General features: G+C 36.3%; 1 protein-coding gene and 1 long non-coding RNA gene across 3 annotated transcripts in view; one reads left to right on the top strand and one right to left on the bottom strand.

Moving 5' to 3' along the window:
* Positions 1 to 333: 333 nt before the first annotated feature.
* The window catches only part of klhl17 (kelch-like family member 17), a 25,724-nt gene continuing 4,861 nt past the window's right edge, over positions 334 to 21,196 (top strand). The window contains exons 1-8 of one of the 2 annotated variants that reach the window (XM_067446251.1): positions 334 to 504; positions 6,277 to 6,538; positions 10,279 to 10,400; positions 10,785 to 11,006; positions 15,769 to 15,885; positions 16,069 to 16,282; positions 16,366 to 16,510; positions 19,398 to 19,565. In XM_067446251.1, coding sequence (XP_067302352.1) covers positions 6,325 to 6,538; positions 10,279 to 10,400; positions 10,785 to 11,006; positions 15,769 to 15,885; positions 16,069 to 16,282; positions 16,366 to 16,510; positions 19,398 to 19,565 — 1,202 coding nt within the window. In that variant the 5' untranslated portion in view covers positions 334 to 504; positions 6,277 to 6,324. Of the gene's footprint in view, positions 505 to 1,600; positions 1,913 to 6,276; positions 6,539 to 10,278; positions 10,401 to 10,784; positions 11,007 to 15,768; positions 15,886 to 16,068; positions 16,283 to 16,365; positions 16,511 to 19,397; positions 19,566 to 21,196 lie in introns of those variants that run through there. The other variant, XM_067446252.1, reaches the window with a different exon arrangement.
* LOC137078699 (uncharacterized) overlaps positions 16,145 to 21,196 on the bottom strand; it is a 24,689-nt gene continuing 19,637 nt past the window's right edge. The window contains exon 3 of the long non-coding RNA XR_010905338.1: positions 16,145 to 16,284. This is a non-coding gene — a long non-coding RNA (uncharacterized lncRNA). The remainder of the gene's footprint in view (positions 16,285 to 21,196) is intronic.

The following is a 21,196-nucleotide window of genomic DNA, read 5'->3' as shown; positions in this document are numbered from 1 at the left end:
TTTTTTGTCGTATTATTATAAACAGACTATTTGCCTTCACATAATAAGGAATATAATCAGTGTGGGGTTTATTTTTGTTCAAATGCAGAATGTTTCCAGCCACGACTTTAATAGGCGCTTTTATTTATTTATTTACTTACTTACTTACTTTTCAGTTAAAATATATAAAATAATAAAATCTGATATCCATCGAGACAGGTCTCCAATTACAGAGGCTCGTAGAGCAAAGTTCACATAGGCTACTCCGTGATTATATTAAAACAAATAGTCGCATTCGTGGTGGGCGTGACATGTTCAACAAAATATTTTTTTTTTTTAGTAATGCAGATCAGAGCTGAGAGACAGACGTCTGTTTTGATGCGACATGTGAAGTAGCATGTCAGCTCGCCACGCACGGCTAAATAAATCACTACATGCATCATCATTAATAATACACGGACAAAACTGGAGAGAGCGCTACACAGAAAGAAACGAGTCTTGTCAATCAGACACAGACGACGGCAGGTGAGCTTAGATTCTGATCTCATCCAGACTGAATTGCATCTCAACTGACAATGAAAGCAGGCATTTATTTATTGATCACTTAATTTTGTAACTTATACTAAAATACACGATATGCAAACGTATGCTCGCCGTGGCTAGAGCTGCAGCGTTATGAAATGGCTTTATCGCATTGATGTGCTCTTTGTTCAAACATACTCAGACAGACTGTCTTTTGCATTCAGCATTTCTTTGTATCTAACTTAATGTTATCGTTTAAGCGTTTGAAATATGTTATTAGGGCTTAATTGTGTTTTTCGTTATTCAGCTGTCAGTGCTACTGCCTGCCTGCACTGTAAAATCTCACCTGAACAAAGGCAATATGGGCTCAGCCATGTCCAGTTATACTATTAAATAAAGCAGCATATTGTCCTGTTGCATGATTTAATTTATTGTATGTACATGGAGAGTAGACAATTATTTTGTTAGTACACATCTATGAGCTTTTAATGTCCAATTCTTGAACGAAGCGTTCGTTTGAGTCGCATCTGTCAATGAATCGGGTTCAAAAGGAATTGAAACCTAGTGAGTCGTTTATCGCGTCAGAAACTGATATTTAAAGGAGACTCGATTGGTTATAATGAAATAAAATTATTAACACACACACACACACACACACACACACACACACACACACACACACACACACACACACACACACATATATATATATATATATATATATATATATATATATATATATATATATATATATATATATATATATATATATATATATATATATATACACATACATACATACATTAATACATACATATATATGAAAACATCTTAATAAAACTTAAAAAAGAAAGTAATAGACAGCCATGTGTGCCTGCGTATGTTTTATTTGAAAGTTTATAGCATTTGATATGCCCCATAGGGACGTCATTGATCACGTGGTAATTACGCCATGACGTAAAATAATTGCTGAACTGTTTTGTAACGACCTGTTCAAAGGAACCGATTCGCGGGAATGAGTCGCTACTTTCCATCACTACTAGCGAATAGATGTTAAGGTGGTGTGATTTGAAAATTGTGGTGTAGCTTTTAGATATTTTAGAGGGAGCGTTATCAAATTGCTCGACGATATCTTGTTGTTGATGTTGTTTGGGTGTAGTTTTTATCGAACCCTCGATTAAGAGCAAAACATAGAAAAACAAACATCCGGTGCGACCTTAAAATGTGACGTCAGTGAGCAGTACTCATGCGGCTTTCATTTACGTCAACAACACACAAGCTTCCTAACTGAGGCTTTATGCATTTTTCATATGGACTGTGATGCTCAGCCGCTGCACTCTAGGATTCAATCCAAAACATTCTTCATAAAGCAGACAATCGAAACAAAAGGAAAAGACGTCCATCAGTCCAGGTAGTGCTGGTTACTCAGTTATTATGCTGGATGACTTGTGTGGAACAGAGGAGGAGGGGTGATAGATGCTCTGTCTGGATGGCACACAGTGTGCTGAGTCAGATTTAATGATACTGGGGATGTTTGTAGGGAATAGGGATTGTCTTTAGCTGTATAACTCTGGAACAGCCTCTCTAGTATGCAAGAGGAAATATGCTTTTTCTATATTTACTGAATTATCCTGTCCTCGTGTTTCTGCCAAAAACCACTAAAGCTATTGCTACTACCGTACAATTCTAAAAAATAATAATAATACGTTGTCGTTTACAAACACTATAAGAAGCGTTCAAAAACTTTAAGATTTAAAAGAAATATATTTATTTTAGTTAAGTTAGCTACACTATATTATAGATGATGGGGGATCAAGGGCACCTTACAATCATAAAAAGCACATATCAATATAAAATATAAAGGCCCTCAGTGTGGCCTAAAAACACAACATAAAGTAAATTGGGCAAATAGGGGCAAAGCCTGTCTATAAAGTTGAGTTTTAAGATGAGAAAAATATCACAAAAAATACACTATTTTGGATGTCCTGTGAAAGCGAGTTCCATAAATGGCGAGCTGTGCAACTAAAAGCTCTTGAACCTGTGAAAATCATGCGGATATGAGACAGAACAAGAGTGGGGGCAGAAGAAGATCTAGTATATGTGATCATTGAGTGCCTTATAGGTAAGCAGTAAGACCTTAAAATCAATGACGTTAGAATACAAATACAGGGGAGACGTGTTTAGTCAAACGAGTTCTGGAAATAATACAACTGAAGTTTATGAAGAAGCTTAACCACTCTCAGAAAAAAAGGTACAGTAATGTCACTGGGGCGGTCCATCTTTTTTTACCTTACCCCTAAATGTTACATATTAGTACCTTAAAAGGTACATATAAGTATTTTAAGAGTGCATATTAGTACCTTAAAGGAACATATTAATAACTTACAATTACAGTTTGTGTACATATGTGTTCATAGTGACAGTGACAGCAATGTACCTTTTTTCTGACGGTACAGTCATTGCCTGAAAAAACATCATTATACAAATTGTGTTCAGCAGTAATGCTGCGTTTCTCAATTTGGTACTGTTTTAAGGGGCCACACATAGGCAGGCCTCCACAGAAACTCTATCCTCAGTGCCTACCATACTACAAATACCTATTGTCAACAGTTTCATCTGTTCTGCATGTTTAAACAGTTAGTGACCTCAGGTTTCAGACCGCAACGCTTGCTTTGTATAACTAAAGGTTTTATACATCCGAAACCCCATAGCCATCTTGTGGGCAGCCACACCACTGCTGGCTATAATACTGAGCCTATGACTCTTATATGATATCTTATAGACTCGGTTAAATAATACTCATTTGGAGCGGGATTGTTAGGAAAACAACAAAACATCCCATTGCTGAATGATTTATTTAAAACAGTATACACTTCAACATCTAATAGGCGAATTCCATGTCAAATCAACCAAATTTTGGAAACTTCCCTGGCTTAAATTTTTGATTTTGTCAATATTTTTTTTCTAAAGAGACATAAACAGTGATGAAAACCAAAATATTAAATGTTATAAATGCATTTTGCATGCCATGTTCTATGCAATTATGTTGATAGAAAAATAGATACATTTCTAGTTTCAACATTATTTGTTCTTCAGATATTCATCTTAAAAAGACAATAGTAGCAGCTGCATGCAAAGAGACCCACATTTGGGTTTTGACTGCTAAAAATGTGTAGAATTGACAAATTTACTCCTTGAGCCGCATTAAGATCTCCCTATCTCTGGGATTGTACTATATGGGGCCTTTTAAAATTAAGATGCCAAAAGAAAAGTTTGATAAGATCCAGAATCTAAAAGGATATTTAATTCACTTATAGGATTAGTTCACTTTAAAATGAAAATGACCCCATGATTTACTCACCCTCAAGACATCCTAGGCGTATATGACTTTCTTATTTCTGATGAAAACTTAATGAAAGATGAATACGGAAGGTGGTCTGGTGGAAGCTACTTTAAAAAGTTAAATATGGATATTTTTCTTACAAAACCCATCGACTCGCTTCAGAAGGTTTATGATGGATGGTTGCACTTTTTTGAGCATAACTCGTGAACCCCTTTCACTGCCATTATAAAGCTTGGAAATGTCAGGATATTTATTAATATGACTCAGATTATGTTCATCAGAAAGAAGCAAGTCATATATCCTTTAACTTTAATAGCCTACTTTTTGAGTTACAGGCATGCAAACTTGTGGCAAAAAACACAGGAAAAGCTTTTTCTTATTTTTGAACTTTTACTGTTGGCAGATAATGCAACAAAGATTTCTAATAGACATACCAATCTCGGTGTAAACATAAAATAATAATGCTGCTTTTTTAAAAAGTCATTTTTACACCCCTGTAATTTGGCTCCAAATCTCAGGTGAAAATTGTCATTTTGACTATCTCCCCTTTACAAAACCGTGAAGTTCTGAGTAAATAAACATTCATGACATTTAATATTTTGGCTTTCTTCTTCATTTATGCATTTCTTTTTCAATAGAATCTTTTTAGCCAGGGATCTCTGGTTGAGTTGACACAAAATGGTCCAATAAGAAGAGGTGGCATCTTGTAATCTCACCTTTGTAAACTGGATTGCTATTTATCGCCCTCCTTTAAATTGTCTCTCACTGCGCCATCCAATCTTCCCACTCAAACTGAAGTGTATGGCAGATACCAGCACATGTTACCGTGGTTTCTATAGTGATGCTTTTGACTGAGAATTGAATGTGTGCAGCTGGCCGTCCAACTCATCACGTCGTGTCCTGGTTCAACCTTCCCCATACAGTTTGTCTTTTAATCTGGAACACGGTTTCATTTTTAAAATCAACCAGCCGGTTGAATGTGCCAGAGTCTTTATGTGAGCGAGAGACCAAATTTAAAATGCTTTTGAGGCCTCGGGCCATTGAGAAAAGGCCACTGCTAAGGAGCAAACCGTATATGTAGCTATAAGCTATAAAATGAGTGGGAATTTGGGAAGTAATCATTTTCATGATATTTATTGCTTGAGTGATTCGGTCTGGCTCACTTCTCCCATTATGATTCTGTACTCATTGTTTAAAATGCCTTGAAGCAACCATTATGCTGCATGGAAAGGAAATGTGAACCAAGAAAGCATAAATTAAAATGGATTTACAGCCTGGCGAATAACTCAAAGATTGTTAGAGGTAATGCACAGATGTTAAACATGACATTAATTAATAATTAGTGTTAGCTTGAATGAGAGTTCTTAAAACCCTCATCAAATAATTTTTTTCTGGACTTATTTCTTATTGAAAAGTTGAAACAGATAGCCAATGGCCTGTTTACCTCAGTTTTTTAATATTTATCTGTTGATTTATTTTAGGTCATTCACAATCCTTCATGAGATGGTTCTTTCCCTCATTAAGTCAAGTCGTTAAGTACCTTTAACATTTAAAAAAAAAAACATTTTTTTTGCTTCAAAATATGTTGGTTGGTTTGGTTCATGGCTTATATCTCTTTAACAAAGACTTAAAGGGGTGGTTGCATGTGATTTCACTTTTTTAACTTTAGTTAGTGTGTAAGTTTGCTGCTTGAGCATAAACAGTATCTGCAAAGTTACAGCACTAAAAGTTTAATGCAAACGGAGATATTGTATAATAATACAATATATTGTATTGTATAACGGCTTCTTCCCAGGTTAGTGAAATCATAAACCCTTGCTATTAACATAAACACTGCCCCAGATGTGACTTCTGGCCGTAATGGTAAGAGAGTGGCGTTTCCGGACAACCTGTGCTTGGCACTTCAGCCAATAAAAATACATGAAACTACATTTGGCCATCTAACCAATCTAAGACCATTGCATTTTTCGGAGGGATGGGCTTCATAGAAGCAGGAAGCAAACGAGCCGTTCAAAGGACAGTGGAGACAGCGGTGTGGAATAAAGGTCAAATATAAAAAACAGCGAAAAAAGGAAAAGAAAGAAGTATTAAGACATGTTATACCTTGCCCATAAACACAACCAAGCCTAGAAAAAAACACAGAACCATGTCTTTAAAAAAAAATATTATGGGACAAATTTATGCGAAAAAATATTTCCAGAACCAAGACCATTGAAAAAGTGTGTGGGCACTGTTGCACTCTATTAGGGGGAGGGACATTCTCATTTTAGACAGCATTTTATTGGACAAAAATCTGTAGTCATCAATACTATTTTTTTAGAAGAGGGAGAGAGTGGATTTTAAGTGTGTATCTGTTAAAGAGTATTTTGACAAACTAAAAGCCACAAAACCTGATTTTTGACTTCATGGGGTGTGTTTCTCGCTTCCTATAGAGTCCTAGAGTGAGGCCCAGGCTCCAGCAGGCCTTGGAGAGCACCGGCATGATGGAGGGAGGTATGCAGCTGCTGAACCGGGATGGCCACAGCATCTCGCACAACTCCAAGCGCCACTACCACGATTCCTTCGTGTCCATGAACCGCATGCGGCAGCGCGGCCTGCTCTGCGACATTGTGCTTCATGTGGCCAACAAGGAGATCAAGGCACACAAGGTGGTGCTGGCCTCATGCAGTCCATACTTCCACGCCATGTTTACAAGTAGGTCTTATTCTACATTGCTATTTTAGAAATTAAAATGGTTCTGGCCAATGTGTCTGTCACGGTATCAGATTTGATCTGCGCGGTTCTCGTGGCCAAAAGAACTCACGATAAAGATATTGTGAAAAAAGAAAAATCTTGAAAAAAGAAATACTATAAGTCTATACCATAGAAATGGGAAAAGGTTCGAAAGCGAATTTAAAGGTGCCCTAGAATGAAAAATTGAATTAACCTTGCTATAGTGAAATAATAAGAGTTCAGTACATGCACATCACATGCTGTGAGTCTCAAACACCATCGCCTCCTACTTCTTATGTAAATCTCGTGCATGAAAAACACCACGGAAAAATAAGTGATTCTCAACATAACAGCAACTGTGACGCAAATGTTGGGGATCATTTATATGTACGCCCCCAACATTTGCATACGTCCAAACATGTTCATTGTCAGGCGGAACTGACAGAGCCGAATCATCAGAACTGCAGGTAAACAAGCGACACTCGAGGACAGCAAAAACGGCAGCTCTCATGGACAAACGTCATGTTCCAGGCCGTGCAGTGAGGACTTTTCTACCCTTCCCACAGATAATAAAAATGTCAACAGTCATGGTTGATGTTTATTATAATCCGATACCACAACAATTTAATTTAAGATCGTTTGTTTGTTCAGCCCATTTCAAGCAAGCTTCGCTCAGCGTCTTAGACTGAAGAAAGGGGCAATTACAACTGTATTCCTGCAAGCAGTAAGTAGCGATTTTTATCCACTTATTGACTGTTTAAACAATTTCTGATTAAATTGAAAGTTTCTTAGAGAGACAGCATTGTCTAGATAACGTTAGATGCTAGTACATTAACAATAGGAAACACCAAGTACCATACAAAACTAAATAGTGTGTCTAATGACAAAGGTTAATATTATTTTGTATTACAAAATACAACCGTAGATACTTTGCTTATAGATCGTTCACTCGATCCTTTAAGCAAACGTCACCTTTTCCACCATATAAGTTAAAACAATAGTCATTTGACAAGGCTATTCATTTTATAAAAATATATATATTTATATTTTTGAGAACTTAAGTATGATGTTTTTGCATGCTTGTATTTCCAAGTACATCACAGCCACTGCGTAATGTTAGCCTACATTGTGACTAACGTTATATAAACATGCAATATCGTTGACGAAAAAAACAAGTCTAAAATCACTGGTTTTGTGATTCTGAGGGAATGAAGAGCGTTCGTGCGGTTGTTAATTTAAATCCCCTAATCAGAGCTTTTCGTTAAAAAGAACCCGTATACTATACTGTGTTTTACCTATTGTACAATTTGGCAACCATATGCACGCCAGCTCTCTCTCTCTCTCACGCGCGGATGATCTGAAAACACCAATAAACAGGTAAGCTGCATTTTAGCAATCTCCATTTGAGATGTTCTGCTTAAAGTGTCATTCAGTCGGTCTGTGTTCTGTCAGGACGGTCAGGACCCAGCCGCTTCGCTGAACAACTGAACTGCTGCGAGCTGCTGAAATAAGCCAATCAGAGCAGAGCTCAACATTAATATTAACGACTCTTCCAAATAAGGCAAAAACAGAGCATTACATCCTAGGGACATTGTATAGGGTTGTAAATGGCCCTGTAAAACTGTATCTGGACAATTTTTGCCCTTAAATAAGCCACATACCCTCTATGTAGCTATCAGAGAACAATTTAATATATTGTTTCAACTCATTCTAGGACACCTTCAAAATGTGCACGGCCACACAGGCATTTATAAGCAATTTAAAACCAGGGTGGAAAAGAGGGAAAAACTGCAAGGTAGGATAAACCCCCCAGCCAGACATGTCTGTTTTTTTCAGTATTTTGAATCGATGTTAGGCCGTCGGTGAGAGAGAACTCTGATTATTTGTTCTGCTTAGCAAACGTGTCAGTGCCCAAGAATAAAGCGAAAAGTATGAACACAAGCAAAGAAGTCCAGACAGGACAGACAGAAGGCTGTTCAAATTTACACCATCATATTTGACCATTCAAATGCACAAATATTTTTCCTTATAACATGTACCAAGTGGAATAAAGAAAGTGATAAGCATGATTGATATAAAAAAATGGTAAACAAATGCTGCTTTATTTATGGTTTGTATATCTGAAGTTGTATTTTTGGTTCCCCCTTTTGAATGATGAAAATAGACTATTGATACCTGCAGATATAAACATATTTACTTTGCACTGTGTAGGCACAGAACGCACATGCTAGTTGACTCACCTTTTTGCAACAAAGTTGGCTTTCGTTGCCACTAGTTTTTGTATGTTAGCTTGGTGTGTCCTGACTTAACACACATTAACTAAAGGCGCTAAAATGATTTTGACTTCATATAATCGTTAAGGTGTATTGTGTAGTGTTTATTTCCTATGTACATTACCTCAGCTTCTGTTTCAAGCCTTTCCTTCCTTCCTTCCTGGCTTTTGTCATCTCCTAATGTTTTTCCATGCTTTATTCTCTTCCCTGTCTTGATCTCAGATCAGCAGGTGCCTGGTTTTTTCTATTTCTCATCAGTCCAGCTGCACCTCAGACTAGAGTGTGATGGTACGAGTCAGGACAATGTGGGCTCTTCAGAGCCATGACTATTCTAAACTTACCATACACTAGATCTACTTACAACAACACGCTGATTTAAACTCCATTATACATGTTGCTTAACTAACAACAGTTTAACTTGCAGTTGCAACAAATAGTCCTCTGGAAGTGTGCTGCATTTCTCTTATACTGTAGGTAATTCTAATTTCTAACAATTATTTTGCATATTTTCTCTAAATGTCTGCTAAAAGTATGATGAAAAATAATCTAAATATAAATATGTGGTTAAGATTATAGATGTAAAAACACAAAAGAATTTCTTCTCTTTTCTTTCATAAAATTACATCATGCAAACAGTTTAACTACAGATAGTCAAGAGGAAATATGAAAAATGTATTTGTGTAAACAGAGTACAACATATGTCTAAAAAGTTAAAAGAATTTAAATGGTCCAGCGATTTGTTTTTGTGTCAAATGTTGATTTAACTGTTCAGTGTTGTCATACGTGTCAAGCTGTACAATTTTTATTTTATTTTTAGTATATATTTAGTATAGATTTATATAGTTATATTTATTCATATTTTGGTTTCCTTTTCAGCTATATTTATATTAATTTTATATGTTTTAATTTCAGTTAGTTTCCAAGGCAGCATTTCTTATTTTATTGTATTTTATTTCAGCTTTATTTTCAATGAACAAGAACTATTTTAATAGTTTTAGTTGACAATAACAACACTGGTCTTAATGGTCATTCATTTTTAAAGTGATTTCCAGTGGCATGAATGTCACTGAACATTGACGATGCAACAAAATCAAACAGAGTTTGCAAATATTATGCAGATTTCATGCAAATATAGTACAGAAAATGACCCTCTGTGATACAGTTAAATACAGCAGTCAAATAGGAACATATGCTAGCATTCAACAGAACAGAGCAGATGATCATCCTATTTGTGATCATATTTTTAAAAGCTATTGCCAGGGGAGCATCACCAATGACTTTCCAATGGGAACATCCACTTCGACAAACACTACAGCCACCAGAGCTCACTGTTTGTGTGAACAGGACATCAGTATCTTCTAATCTTCTATCTATCTTCTAATCTGCCTAAATCTGCCAGTGTTCTTCAAAAGCATCTATTGCACAGCTGTGTGTGTTGTGACTGTGCAGATGAGATGTCAGAGAGCCGTCAGACCCATGTGACCCTGCATGACATTGACCCTCAGGCTCTGGAGCAGCTTGTGCAGTACGCCTACACAGCCGAAATCGTAGTAGGAGAAGGAAATGTGCAGGTATGTCGCCTTTAGTGTCTTTTTAAGAGCTTACTGTATTTTCATCCTCACAGTTACCTTGTATCAGGGTGTAATCTAGTTTGCTCTGTGAGCAAGGTGGCATGTTCATGTGGTTTGTGCAAACTTAAAATTTGCATCTTTGCAAATGCAGGTCTTCTATTTGTGCTGTTTCAAAAGAATAAATGTAAATGTGTCAGCTCTCTTTTGGTTATTGTGACAAACTTGAACATGAACGAGTTATGTGCAAGGAACGTTTTTGGCCTCACTTGAAACTTATTGTTTGGATTCCTGTTGAAATGGCCCAAAAACTTTGAGAGCAAAATCCAGTAAATGTGACAGCACCTCAAGATGTTAATTCCTACTTCTACTGCTTTACTTGAGCAGACCTTGTTGCCGGCAGCTAGTCTCCTGCAGCTCAACGGAGTGAGAGATGCCTGCTGCAAATTCCTCCTCAGCCAGCTGGACCCCTCAAACTGCCTGGGCATCCGTGGCTTCGCAGACACTCACTCATGCAGCGACCTTCTCAAGTCAGCCCATAAGTACGTCCTGCAGCACTTTGTAGAGGTCTCGAAGACTGAGGAGTTTATGCTGCTACCGCTCAAACAGGTGAGCGATCGGCTTTGGAGTTAATAATGTAGTAAGGTAGTTAAAGGCTTAGTTCACACAAATTAAAATTCTTCATCATTTTCAGTGTTATTTTATTTATAACACTGCAACACAGTCTTTTTTAGTTTAAAAAATAGATATATTTAAATTATTTTTATTTTAGTACTTTAGTACTTAAACTTATTTCAGTTAGTTTCCACAGCAACATTTCTCCCTACTTTCTTCTGTGAAAGAAATTATTATTATTTTTTTTAGGTAAAACAAAGGTGAATGAGGCCTGGGGTTGTTAAGCACCAAAATGACAAAAAAACAACATAAAAGTACATATAACACAGCAATGGTGTGTTTTCCTATGTGTTTAGCTGTCAGAACCCTGTAGCAGCATAATTATGTAGATTTTTTTCCTGTAGACTGGGTAAACCCAGCCTGATCTGCCGGCGATTTGATTTTGCCCCTGTCTGGAAACCTGTACATTCATTTCTACTGCTTCTCTTACACTTTTGCGGGAACTAATCACAGACTAGCTTATCCACCTGATGCGCTATTGGCGGGTTTAACACAATGACAGATAGAGAAACGATGGATCGTTGCCCGTTGATCACGCCTCTTGTGGTCTGATTGGTTGAAGGACTTTCCAATTGCGTATAGAATCATTTGAATAATGCTCGTTGATCACTCCTCTTGTTCAGTAAAAAATACAGAGCAGACTCCCCAGACCAATGTTCAATCTTAAATTGAGCTTGGTCTAGTGATATCCAGACAAGTTTTGTATAATATAAATAAATAAATGTACATATGAGATAGCACTGTGTGAGGAACAGACTAATCGCCCAGGGTCATAAAAAATTCAAACTAAGAAACTCTGATGCAAGAGGGATTTTAAGAATAGATTTATTCATGATGTGAAAAGAAGGGTGTACCTGTTAAATGATGCATGGGGAGTGCTGGAGAGTTGAGCCATAACAATTCTTGAGGGAAAAATGGTTTTGGCTACGGATGTCTAATTATATATATATATGTCACTGACACCTTCCTGTCATATCTGCCTTGAGCTTTAAAAAAAAAAAGAATCTCTTGATCCGGCCTCTCCTCCTCTCTGTCGTCTGGGAAGTCTTGATTCTTTTGACAGTCTGAGGTAAAAAATGATCTGCACTATTTCGACCTTCACTGCAGGAAGGCTGGTCACATCCTGGCTTTTAATTCGCCTCCTCACCCTACACAAAGAAAAACACAACTCTTCCAAGGTCTCTCCAGGCAGGGAAACGTATATGTCAATTAAAGTTTTTTAAACCCCTAAATAAATAAATAAATAAAAATTATATATATATATATATATATATATATATATATATATATATATACACACACACACACACATAATATTTATATATATATATATATATATATATAATTTTCACAGTGATGTGATCACAGTGCACAGTGATACGAACAGGAACGACGGCGTCGGTTTTTCCTTATTAATGCCAGCGTTTCAAACTGATCCTTTCTTTTAGGAGACAATAACTTTATTTTTCTTCTTTATCTTTATCTTTAAAACTTTGCAGAACTTTTACATTAACAAACGGCTGTATTACACACTGCATGAAAGGTTTTGAAAAAATACTATAATTAAATCAATTTTATTTAGCATGGATGCATTAAATTAATCGAAAATGACAAATAGGATATTTCAGTTTTAAATTAATGCTGTTCTTTTGAACGTTCCGTTCATTAAAGAATGAAAAAAATATTAATAAAGCAGCACAGCTGTTTTCAACATTAAGAATAAGAATCAGCTTGCATCAATCAGCATATTAGAATGATTTCTGAAGGCTAATGTGACACTAAAGACTGGACAAATGATGCAGAAAATTCAGTTTTGCCATCAAGAATACATAACATTTAAAATATACTAAAATAGAAAACTGTTGTTTTGAATCATAGTATTACTGTTTTTCAAATATTCAAAATTCATTGGCGAGCATAAGAGACTTCTTTCAACAACAACAAAAATCCTACCAACCTGAAAGGTTTGAATGGTAGTGTAGTCTAAATATATATATGTATATCTTTTTCCTATTTGTAGTGAAGATGAGTGGTACCCGGTGGGGTCTTCTGCTGTTGTAGCCCATCCGCCTCAAGGTTGTGTGTTGTGGCTTCACAAATGCGTTGCTGCATACCTCGGTTGTAACAAGTGGTTATTTCAGTCAAAGTTGCTCGGCCCATTCTCCTCTGACCTCTAGCGCCAACAAGGCATTTTCGCCCACAGGACTGCCGCATACTAGATGTTTTTCCCTTTTCACACCATTCTTTGTAAACCCTAGAAATGGTTGTGTGTGAAAATCCTAGGAACTGAGCAGATTGTGAAATACTCAGACCGACCCGTCTGGCACCAACAACCATGCCACGCTCAAAATGGCTTTAATCACCTTTCCTTCCCATTCTGACATTCAGTTTGGAGTTCAGGAGATTGTCTTGACCAGGACCACACCCCTAAATGCATTAAAGCAACTGCCATGTGATTGGTTGATTAGATAATTACATTAAGGAGAAATTGAACAGGTGTTCCTAATAATCCTTTAGGTGAGTATATATGTATTTATGTATATATATATGTATATATATATATATATATATATATATATATATATATATAATATATATGCATTTTATATATTGCTCAGGAAAAATTTATTCAGTCAGAATACACGGGACCGTTTCAATTGCTGTGAATGGAGATAGATGTTTTTTTGGCCTCGGATAGTATGGTTACAGCTAACTGGACCATGTCAATCAGTCAAACTCACCAAAGCTAAAATGTCAGCATGCGGTGACACTGATATAAGTGCTCTCTGCGTCAGCACTTCAATACACTGTCAATCATCCTCTCGAATATGTGGTGACAACGGCATGTCAGTGAGAAGCTGAGACAGCTAATCAGCAGAAAGCAGTCCCTGCTCTCATACAACACTAATTTCATCATCTCTAATCCGCTCTCTTCATAGAAGAGCATTCTTTTTGAATAATCGGAGTGCTGCTGGTATTAGTGTCCCTGTGTTTTGAAAAGTTACGTGATTCTATGAAATCCCCCTGCTGTTCTGACACTGATTAGAGAGGACCATTAGCAAGGGCTTGCTGATGACATAGACTGCTGTTCCCTGCCTGTCTGTGATTCTCTCTTGCACTTAACAGCTGCTGCAGGCTAGAGGCTCTTTTTGGCCCCATATTTAACCCACAAGACCTGGGAAATGCTTTTAGTCATGTTAACTGTGCCCTTTGCCCCAAATAAGCAAACAATCTGTGACAGGAACACTGCTAGGGCAGTTATAGTGCTTCTGAGTGTGTAGATTAGATGATGTTGTGATGATATTACATTTGTCTCTAACAGCGGTGGTGCTTGTCGTAATTCTTAAAACCTCTGTTCATGTCCTTGAGCTGGTCTCGGACATTGGCTGAAGTCTCTTAAATCACATTACATAATAATAATAATAATAATAATAATAATGCCTTCTGCCATTGTTCAATCTGAAACTCACTCAGCACTATTGGTTGACCAAGAAATTGAAATGTTAACATGTGGTTGGCAGACAGAGCAATGGTTTAAAAGTAAGTCAATTATAACTATAACTAGGCTCCCTATTTTTTTTTTTTTTTTTTTTACATTTGTAATGTCAAACTAATTCTGCATAATGGATTGAAACAAGGTAAGATATTTTAATGTATTAATAAAGTAGTTTGGGTAGCCAAAGCATTTGCCAAATCACATCTAATAATGTGAACTTTGGAACATAATTGGAATGTTTTTATGCAAGTTTAATTCAATAATATTATTGAATTCCATTCAAAAGTTTGACGTCAGTAAGATTTTTAAAAAATAAATAAAAATAAAAAGGATTCATCAAAGAACAATGAAAAAAAAATGCCACAGTTTCCACAAAAATTACTGTTTCATACATTAACAATAAGAAGAAATGTTAAATGTTGAGCACCAAATCTGCATGTTGGAATTATTTTTGAAGGATCGTGTGACACTGAAGATTGAAGTAATATATAACATAATAATATTTCTCAAGATTACTGTTTTGACTGTAGTTTTGATCAAATAATGCAGCATTGGTGAGCATTAGAGACTTCTTTTAAAATAATAAAAAAAAAATCTTACCAACCCCAAACTTTTGAACGATAGTGTATATATGCATTTATAAAATATATTTTCAATTTGTGACTTTACAGTAACATAAGTTCTAAAAAAAAGTGTTTTTTAAATAAATTTTCAACTGAATAGTGAATTTGTGCAATTATAACAATTTCAACAATAACAATTATGCATTTGGCAGACGCTTTTATCCAAAGCGACTTACATTGCATTCAAGGTACACATTTTACATTTTTGTCAATTCTTGCTTTCCCTGGGAATCGAACCCATGACCTTGGCGTTGGTAGCGCCATGCTCTACTCATTGACCTACAGGAAAGACTATTTATACAGTGCTGATTAATTTAATACTGACTTTCAAACTTTTTTCAAACTGATGTTTTTTGACATTTATAATGTGTCAGACAAAGTACATCTGTCCCGTTCAATATATTACATTACATTTCTGTCGGTCTCACAACAGGCGCATCAAAGTGCCCTTCATTCACACTAAAACACAAATTTGTCTTTCAAAATATTATGTTAAAAATTCAGTCTAACTGAAACAATAATCCTTTTTTTTAAGTTTTAAGATGAGTTGTGAACCATTTTCCTGTGATTTGTGCAGGTGCTGGATCTCATCTCCAGTGATAACCTGAATGTCCCGTCAGAGGAGGAGGTGTACAGGGCTGTGCTGAGCTGGGTCAAGCATGACATTGATGGGCGGAGGCAACATGTGCCCCGGGTGGGTGTGATTCCTCCTGTCAAACTGCGCTTTTAGCAACATCACAGTAAATCACAGGATTAGTGCATATAAAGGATTATGTCTTTGCGACTCGATACTTGTTTCTGTATTCCCTTCCTTTGTATTCTCTGATCCTTTTTACACACATATTACATCTCACTCTCCGTCCATTTCTCTGTTAAGCTGATGAAGTGTGTGCGTCTGCCCCTGCTGACACGAGACTTCCTGATGAGTAATGTGGATACAGAGCTGCTTGTGCGTCACCACTCCGAATGCAAAGACCTGCTGATCGAGGCGCTGAAGTATCACCTGATGCCCGAGCAGAGGGGCGTGCTCAGTAACAGCCGCACCCGACCGCGTCGCTGCGAGGGAGCCAGTCCGGTCCTCTTCGCCGTAGGTCTGTAAATGAAGGCCGGAGCATGTAAACACACACATGCACAAATGTCTAAATGTTGATTAATTTAAATGTGTGTCTTTCAGGTGGAGGCAGTCTTTTTGCTATTCATGGAGATTGTGAGGCGTATGACACCAGGACTGACCGCTGGCACATGGTTGCGTCTATGTCAACACGGCGGGCACGAGTCGGAGTCGCTGCTATCGGAAACAAGCTCTATGCTGTGGGCGGGTACGTAGACCATTAACCCTCATCTTTTTTAGAGAATCAACTTCTTTTTCCTTTTATAACACCAATCTAAAGTGGCACCTTGTGTTTTGGGCACCTTTTGAAAATTCAGTTATGTTGCATCAAAGTGAGTGTCTCAGCTGCTTTAGAATAAAAACGGTCAAACTTGAGTAGTAGTTTTAAGTAGTAGCTCTTTTTTTTTTTTTTTTAAACCCCTGAAATAATTGGAAACCTAGGGATAGAGAGGTCTGCATTCCCATAGCTCTCTCCCACAGAGTAAATTTCCGAATCAAAGACGGTAGTGGTCGGTAACTCTGGTGTACTTTGGACAACATCCTTTGACAACAGTGTATTCGTGCTTGATCTTGAAGTGAACACAGCTTTCGGCAATGGTGGTGTTCACACAGTTTCCAGTTCCCTGCCCTGAGCCTGGCAATATATGTCCATTGCATCCCGTCCACGAGAGCACCTTCAGAGAGAACATTCAGCCTTTGTGGTTGGATTTTGGCGGAGAGAAGTTAGGTACTGAAACCGTCGTCAGTCAGCTCATGTTGTTCCAAACCCATAAGACCTTCATTCATCTTCGGGACACAAATTAAGTTATTTTTGATGAAATCCGAGAGCTCTCAGGCCTCTCCATAAAAAGCAATTTAATTAACACTTTCAAGGCATGGACTTGTTGTTTTTGTTAAAATATTCCATGTGAAGCTACGAGAATACTTTTTATGTGCAAAAACAAACAAAAATAACTTTGACTTTATTCAACAATTTCGCTCTAGCCTGTGTCAGTCTCCTATCCAGTTTCCGTTGTAGTGCAGATCGAAATCAATGGCAGCCAATGCTGTTCACGTGAGCACCAAGACGCATCCGCGAGAGCTGCAACGTAAACTGCATAGGAGACTAACATGGCAATCCCCCTCTTCACATTCGACACGGTGCCATCGAGTGTTAAAACGCGAAAGGCGAAGCTTGAATTTACGGGTATGTCCCTCTTTGGCTAATGTACTTTCAAGATGGAGGGCCAACAAGGCGACCGGCATTCGAACCCCTCACCCGTATATATTTTCAATGGTATATTATAAACTTACGAGAATACTTTATTACGTGAAAGAAGTAAATATAAATTAATGAGCACATATTTTTGAAAGAACTAAGTGTTTTTAGCTAAGAATAAACTAAAAAAGTTACACAGTGTAGCTTTAATTTTGATACCTTACTAGATGAGATTGACTCTTTAAGAAAAATAAACAAACCCACAAATACATCAGCTTTTACAATGTTTGTATATTCCAGAGAATATTGACTCTTTAGTCTATTAAACACATAAACCTTTTAAAACTGTAGTTTAAAATGAATGCTTATATTTATGCTCATAGTTATGGGGAGTTGATAGACTTCACTTTTATTTATGTTCTCCATTTGAAAACATTAGACTTTATAAATGTATTTTGCCTGTTGTTAATAAAGCTGTACTTATAAATAAAAAGGTAAAACAGCATTAATGTTAAAAAGACTTTGCACTGTATTAAAAAAAAAAATCTATTTATTGATGTAAATGTCTTTTGTTCTGTATGTGAGTGAGTGAAACTGCTAAAATGACAGTGTTTAAAAAGCTCAGTTCAGTGCTGTTGCTGTGATTGTAAAAAACAGAAATAACACCAAGTAAATATTGTAGAGGAAATTAACTATAGTAACTTTGCCCAGCACCCCCTTAGAAAAGAATGGCATTTGTATATAATTGTGGAAAAACTATGAGTTGACTATCAAGACAGATTAATAGAATGATGCCTATTGGATGAGAAAGAAAAACAAGTGGCAGTCAGCCACCATTACGAAGAAGGCAAGTTAAGTTTATGAATAGAGCAACTGTGGCAAGGAGTGTGGGAAGTAATGCACCTGCAATGAAATCATGTGTTAGAACTGTATAAAAGTGAGCTTTTAAAAGAAAGAGATGGTCAGATGTTCAGCTGGTGTCTCACTTTGTTGTTCATACAATAAAGTTTACCTTCCTGAGACCTGGAACTTTGACTCAGTGAGATTTTCATTGACATATTGAAGACAATTGGGACTTAGAATTTGCTACGACAATATCGGTTCTAGGCACATAAGCATGTAAATAATCGCTATCGGTTTAAAAAAATCAATATCAGTCGATCACTACTGTCTATGGAGGGGTCAGAGAGCTCTCAGGTGTCATCAAAATATCTAATTTGTTTTCTGAAGATGAACAGGTCTCACTGGTTTGGAATGAAATGACGGTGAGTCATTAATGACAGAATTTTATAGAAACAGTCCCATGCAGACCTCTTCCTTGGGAAGGCTTTTTATCTCATAATCATTTTTATCTAAATATTTACCAATTTCATTCTATTTTTAATATAATTTTGACTTGTCATAATTACTTTGTATCTTATAATTTTGACTGTCATAACTGACATTTTATATCATGATTTCAATATTTCATCTTGTATAACCTTGTATGAATAATTATAGCTTTCCATTGCTTTTTTAAACTAGCCAATATATTAAAAAAACATCCTGACAGGGTGAAAGTTGAACAGTCTTTAACTTGATATAGCATATTAAAAATGCAGCACCCATGAATTGTGATGCTGAAAAAATAGCAACCAAAGACACACAAATGTACATCATGCATTTGAAAAATATACAAAGGGAACAGAATGTGCAGAAAGCTGTGTAATTTCCTTAAGATTATCCTGCTGGGGCAATCAAGAAGTTACCTAAGATTAGTTAGGAAATGTGTCAGGTGTTGACTAATGAAATTCTATGAATGATGAAAGTCTTGTCTTTACTTGCATGATAAAGAAGCAATTTATACAAAGACGTCCATGCAAGACCTATTGTTCTTCTCTGTCTTTTCCCAAACCAGGTATGATGGCACCTCTGATTTGGCTACGGTAGAGTCGTATGACCCAGTAACTAATGTGTGGCAACCTGAAGTGTCCATGGGAACAAGGAGGAGCTGTTTAGGTGTGGCGGTCCTGCACGGGTTGCTATATGCAGCAGGAGGATATGATGGTGCTTCCTGTCTCAACAGGTATGCTATTTTGTCAAATAAATTTGAAAAGCCTAAAAAAAATGTATGTTGTGAAATGATCTATCATTTAATATTTTAAACAGTTATATATATATATATATATATATATAGTAATATATATAGTAATATATATATATATATATATATATATATATATATATATATATATATATATATATATATATATATATATTAAACAGTAATATATATATATTAGTGCTGGGCAACGATTAAAATGTTTAATCGTGATTATTCGCATGATTTTCTGGGATTAATCCTGATTAATCGCAGAATGCGCAAAATTCAATAATGAATACAAAAGTGCTGCTAAATGAACAAAAGGGCAGTATGCAAACACTTTAAACAAATAAGGTGCTTTTTACAGCAGTTAAAAGTTGCAATATTTCTTGTAAATATCAACTTAAACATTCATTTAATCAAATTCAATTAAATTGGTGTTATACATATATTGATTCTGTAGTAATATTCTCATCAATGTTCTGTCAGCGTTTACATAGGCCTACTTAAATCTGCATATTTGTGATATTCAAATATCATAATTTAAATATCATAATATTTATTAGGCTACTTGTTTATTGAACTAGGCTACACAATTCACGATTGCGATCGACTTGTGTTATTAACAATATCATAAATCATAAATATCAACAACTACAAAAAGCTCAGTTTTACCCCAGTATGTTTCTTCTGTGAGTTTATATTGCTGCTCAATTGTTTTGATTTCTCCACAAATGTCTCTCACAAAAAGACAGGCAGCGCGAGCCTCAACGCGACTTGTTAACGTACCAGAGGCAGAGATACACTCATCAATCGCTGTTTACATTGAATATAATAAATTAAAAAAAAAAAAAAATCGGAATCATTCTCATGTTTCTGGTTATTTTTATATTTTATTTGTCCCATTTATCCCAGACAAAGAATGTCAAGCCCTTGGCTTTGGCTACAGACAGCCCTGTATTCTCCTGTGACCAATGGTTTGTCTGTTTGTGTATTCAGAGGTAGTGAGCAACGGCACTTAAATCCTTTCAATATAATAATAAATAACTACGTTAATGCGCGACATAATAAGTGTTGGCTTTAATTAATTAATGCATTAACGCGATAACGCGTTAACTTGCCCAGCCCTAATAGATATATAATATATTACACACACACACATATACAGTAGTGCAAAAAAGTATTTAGTCAGCCAACAATTGTGCAAGTTCTTCCACTTAAAAAGATGAGGCCTGTAATTTTCATCATAGGTACACTTGAACTATAAGAGACAGAATGAGAAAAGAAAAAAACATCACATTGTCTGATTTTTAAAGAATTTATTTGCAAGTCATGATGGAGTAAGTATAAGTATTTGGTATTGTCACCTACAAAAAAGCCATCTTTCTGGCTCTCACAGACCTGTAACAGTATATCAGTATAAAAGACACCTGTCAACAATCTCAAACAGTCAGACTCCAAACTCCACTATAGCCAAGACCAAAGAGCTATCAAAGGACACCAGAAACCAAATTGTAGACCTGCACCAGGCTGGGAAGACTTAATTTGCAATAGGTAGGCAGCTTGGTGTGAAAAAATCAACTCTAGGAGCAACTATTAGAAAATGGAATGCA

This window comes from Pseudorasbora parva, chromosome 6 (assembly GCF_024679245.1).
Source record: "Pseudorasbora parva isolate DD20220531a chromosome 6, ASM2467924v1, whole genome shotgun sequence".
Lineage (NCBI taxonomy): Eukaryota > Metazoa > Chordata > Actinopteri > Cypriniformes > Gobionidae > Pseudorasbora > Pseudorasbora parva.
This window is presented reverse-complemented; position numbering and strand designations above follow the sequence as displayed.